The sequence below is a fragment of the Chrysochloris asiatica genome, unplaced genomic scaffold, assembly GCF_000296735.1.
Source record: "Chrysochloris asiatica unplaced genomic scaffold, ChrAsi1.0 scaffold00304, whole genome shotgun sequence".
In the NCBI taxonomy this organism is placed as follows: domain Eukaryota; kingdom Metazoa; phylum Chordata; class Mammalia; order Afrosoricida; family Chrysochloridae; genus Chrysochloris; species Chrysochloris asiatica.
Genome location: NW_006408822.1, coordinates 1,887,380 through 1,892,397, shown reverse-complemented (window position 1 = coordinate 1,892,397; position 5,018 = coordinate 1,887,380). Strand labels below are relative to the sequence as shown.

At 43.2% G+C, this 5,018-nt stretch overlaps 1 protein-coding gene across 1 annotated transcript in view; it reads right to left on the bottom strand.

The window, feature by feature from the left end:
- Positions 1-1,752: 1,752 nt before the first annotated feature.
- The window catches only part of LOC102821247 (small nuclear ribonucleoprotein-associated protein B'-like), a 25,940-nt gene continuing 22,674 nt past the window's right edge, over positions 1,753-5,018 (bottom strand). The window contains exons 5-8 of the mRNA XM_006874863.1: positions 4,586-4,743; positions 3,140-3,278; positions 2,543-2,668; positions 1,753-1,790 (exon numbers count right to left, since the gene is read on the bottom strand). Of these exons, the coding sequence (XP_006874925.1) occupies positions 1,753-1,790; positions 2,543-2,668; positions 3,140-3,278; positions 4,586-4,743 (461 nt within the window). The remainder of the gene's footprint in view (positions 1,791-2,542; positions 2,669-3,139; positions 3,279-4,585; positions 4,744-5,018) is intronic.

The following is a 5,018-nucleotide window of genomic DNA, read 5'->3' as shown; positions in this document are numbered from 1 at the left end:
GCCGACCTTATAGTTCAAACTGACTTTGCAGGCCAGCACATTAACCCACAGCAGCACACCAGGACTCCCCTTAATATAGTACTATCGTTTTCTTTAAAGGGTTACTTATGAGGCAAAGCCCAGAGCAGCAGCAGGCCCAGACGGGAGCCTCCACACACCCCTCTGGCAAACACAGGTGGTACCGTGCCAGGGCTCCAGACCTTCAGGGCACTTTAGACAAATGCTACACAAAAACGACTGTAAGCACAAGTGAGCTAGTAAGCAAGTTCATAGCCATATTCAGCCTCACAAAAGCCTGTTCCATTACAGCTATAATAAAAGCACAGTGCCGCTGTAAGGAATCCTGGTTGCACAATAGTTAAGTGCTTGGGTGATAACCTACAGGTTGGTGATTCAAACCTAGCCAGCAGCTCTACAGAGACCTGGTCATCAATTTCTAGAAAACCCATGGGGGTTCAGAGTAGGAATTGGCTCCATGGCACTTAGGAGCAGGATTGTTATGACCTTTTGGGTAGAGGTCCCATAGCCCAAAACTTAAATTTAGGTTTTATGTGGCACAAGGAGAAAAGTTGTAACAAAATCGTTCCTCGCCCAACATGATTACTTTTTAGCAACTGCTTTATTGGATACTAAAATGAATGACATTCCACAATACCATTCAAAGACCTAGCTAGGTAATTTTCTCTAAAAACAAGCAGTGTAGAGCCCTGGTGTAGCGCTGTAGGTTAATGCGCTGAACTGCAAAGTCACTTTGAACCACAGTTCAGTAGTTCAGGCTCACCAGCTACTCCAGCATGCATAAAAAACCAGTTGCCACTGATATGATTTAAACTGGTGACAACGTTAATGTATACCAAAAAATCCAGTCAGTGAGTCGATTCCAACTCATAGTGCCCTATACAGGGCTTCTGACAATGGACAAGTTTACAGGAGCAGGCTTATGTCTTTCTCCCACAGCGGCTGGTGGGTTTGAACTGAACTTTCGGTTAGGATTCCAATGCTTAGTTATCCCACAATGCCACCAAAGCACCTTATGCCAGCATACCACACACTAATCTGTACACTATTTTTAAAGCAATGCATGTTAGGAAACATTCTATACATTTTTGTATGAATGTGCTGTAATTTATTTAGCTATCTTTGTGGCCATCTTTAAAATTCCTTGAAGTGAAAATACTGGATCTAAATGTATACTGACCAACAGCATTTCAACAGATCAAATTTTTGCTAATTCAATAGGTGAAAATGTCTCATTATAGTTTTATAGTTTTTCATAATTATAACTATCTTAGTATGAGGTTAAGGACATCTGGTAGCGTAGTGGTTATGAATCGGGCTGCAAACCTTAAGGTCAGCGGTTCGAAACTACCAGCCTCTCCATGGGAGAAAGATGAGGCTTTCTACTCCCGTAAAGATTTACACCCTCGGAAACCCTGTATAGGGTCGCTATGGGTCGGAACCGACTCGACAGCACTTAACAACAACAACAAAGTATGAGGTTGAGAACGTGTGGTAATAAAATAATCTTATAAAGGAAGTAGGTAAGATTAGGACTAAATTTTCCAATTCCTGGATTTTATTGAGCCCTCAACATAGCAAATTGTTTTTCTCAAAATTAATGACTACACTCACCAGTACATTTATAATATTCTCCCAAAATTTTATTACAAACTAGTTTTGCAGGCCACAAGGAAACATATGGACTATATACAGCCTTACAGGAAACAGGCAAGGAGCTGAGTGCCGGTGAGTCTAGGGCCTTGGTGGCCGCATTCCTGGGGGAGGAGGTCCTGTAAGGGAAAGCAGACAATGCGGTGGGTGAGACTCCATGAACAACAGCATAACAAGCAAACAGGTATGTGGTCATGTGGCTTCCATAACTGTGGCCAAGGGTCAAAGGAGGCCTGAATTAAGAGTAAGAAGTTTGTCAGTGCCTGATTGGGCACTTGAGTCCCAGCTTTCCCGATCCTGGAGGACTCAAGTGATCAGAAGGATGTCCAGTGTGTGTCCTAACCAGATAGTTCTATGAAACCCATAAATGGAAAACCAGAACTAGAAACAAAAAAGGGTCACCAAGCCTGGGAAGGCCACCACGGCTTGGTGGAAAAAATACTGGACTGGAAACCAAGACACTGAGTTCTAAAGTGGAACCGTTTCCTTGTCCATACAATGAAGGGACTGATCTGTCAGAATCTCTCAAACTGGAACTCACCAGATACACATCTATTCCAAAGCCAACTCTTAAAATCACTACATTATCACCAAAAGGGATTCTCCAGTGCACTAGTTCCCAATCCTTGTGACTGTCTGGGAAATACAATGAATGCAGAGCTGCTGAAACAGTTAAAAAGAGGGGATATGGCCAATTTTTAGAAATGTTTGTTCCCTCTTTCTTTCCTGGACCAAACTGTCTTCTAAGAATTGCGCTGTCCTAGGCTCAAATTCTGAAAGTTCAGAGGGATATGGTCTAATCTTCCCTTTGATTTCTCACCCCAGCAAAGCTCTAGGGAAGGAAGCTGAGGTCACTGCTGCAGGAACTTACCTCGCATCCCTGGAGGAGGTGGCCGCATCCCTGGAGGGGGCAAGCCCATTGGAGTCCCTCGTCCAGGTGGGATTCCCATTGGGGGACCCATAGGAGGCCTCATACCAGGAGGTGGACCCATCATGCCTATAAAGGAAAAGTCCAAGAAGAGTGCTCGGTGAGTTTTGGAATGGTAGTAACATATAAAACAGGAGCTCTGGTAATGTAGCGGTTACTAATCTGGCTGCTAACCTCAAAGTCAGCAGTTTGAAACTACCAGCTGTTCCATGGGAGAAAGATGAGGCTTTCCACTGCCGTAAACATTTACAGCCTCAGAAACCGGTGCAGGGTCACCGTGGAGTCGGAACCAACTCCACGGTACTTAACATATAAAAGCTGTTCAACAAGTTCTGAGACAGATGGACCATTCCCCACTCTAGGATTCTCTTTAGCAAAGTGACACTTGAGACAAAGAGCCAGTCACCCAGCTGGATCTCAGAGTAATCCTGCTTAATCACACAAACTCATCATCAGTTTCAGTCAAGGTTACAACTCATCATGAATCCAGCTAAGGTATTCTGTATCAAGTAGCACTGGTCTCTTTCCTGGGCTCCTCACCTGGAGGGGGTGCCCCTCGGCCCATAGGTGGAGGAGGACCTGCACGGCCAGGTGGGTACTGGGTTGGGGCCCCTGCTATGCTGGCTGTGGCAGCAGCTGCAGCAGCTGCAACAGTGCCTCTTCCTTGTGGGGTCATCACCTAAGAGGATCACAAGAGGGAAAACAGTTAGCACCCTGCCCCCTTCCGCAACTTTGTGTTTTGTAAGAACAAGCCAAACTCCCTCAAGCTATAACTCAAGGCTCTAGACTTCCTATTCAAAATCATCTGCCAGGGAAGATTAACCTTGAATGCCAAATTTTGTCTTCTACACCCAAGTTAAGGAGCTCTGGTATAGTAATGGTTACAAATCGGGCTGCTAATCTCATGGTCAGCAGTTCTACAGGAGAAAGAAGAGTCTTTCTGCTCTCCTGTAAAGATTTACAGCTTCAGAAACCCTGTACAGGGTCGCTGTGAATTGGAACCAACCCCATGGCACATTAACAATAACAATCCAAGTTAGAAAAGGAAACCTACATTTTCACATATATAACTGGCAATGGGGTACAAGAAAATGTATTTCAAATGTTGCCATAGAATCAATTTGCTAAAGTACATTTTATACATCTCTTTAATTTACAAGGTAAGTAAAAAATGTGAAGCTGATTCCTGACTTCCACCTTAGGGTATATACACTTAACCCTTCCTTCCCTTCAATTTACACCAGACAAATGACAGTTTGGCATCCTCAAGGGACACAAAATGTGTCCCTTTTAAATGTTGAGTTTAGGAAACAAAAAAATCTGAAGGGATAAGATCAGGGCTGTAGGGTAGATGCGTAAGCTTTTTTTCTGGATGAAATTTTTTATAGGGTAGCTTTTGTTACCATCGAAGAATATAAGTAAGCATGTCTATTGTTATCATGATGAAAAAACCTTGGGAACAGTGCTCATGGTTTTATCTTCAACATTCGTAAAATGCCTTCATAATAAGCCCTTGCGAGTGTCTAGCATCCCTTGAGAAGATCAAGATTTTGAAATTTATTATAAAAATATAAATGCTATATAACCTTCTAAGCTGACCTCATTACCTTGAATTCTTCTTTGAGGACTTTCTGACCTTTGTTAAAAAGCAAGATCCATCTAAAACCTGCTGATTTATACAATGTTCACTTGACTTTAGTTAAAATCTTTAAAATACCTTTTTGTGGGGAAAAGGCATCCTAATTATCACAGGGAGAGCACGCCTGCAACCATCCACTGATTGCAGATATGTTTAAACACATTTTGTAAATCTGTGCATGCATGGACTGGAACCCTCATATAATGGCTAGTTTGTCTTTTTTCCAGGCCACATACAAAGTACAGAGAACCTCCGATCGCCTGAAAGTCATAGGATGGTCATTCTGGGTTCTTCCTCTATCCTCAATTTTAGCCACTAGAAGCTGGCATCGTCCCTCAACTCCTCACCTGTTGGGAAGGCCCACCAACTCCTCGGACTGGTCCAGCAAGTCCTGCGGGAGCCTGGGGCATTGGAACACCAGCTGGAATGCCTCTGCCTGCGGCCCTGCCAATCCCTGGGCCTCCAGCTGCTCCAGCAAGTGGTACTCGGGCAATGCCAGTCTGAAAAATAAAGACACACTCTAACATGCTCAATGGCCTAGAGAGTTTGTGGGAAAATGAAACTGAAAGATAATGGAATTTATCCATGAACTTGCCAAAGCCCCTTTATACACTCTGGAAATTGCAACTTATAAACAAACACTGTTCATATGTGCTAGTATCATGTCTCCTCTATATAAGATGCTGTCTAGTTTTCAGTATTTATAATGGAAAAAACTGCAAAGCAAGAACCCAGAAGAAAATGGCTAGAATAAACTACTCTGTACTCATTTGATTGAGT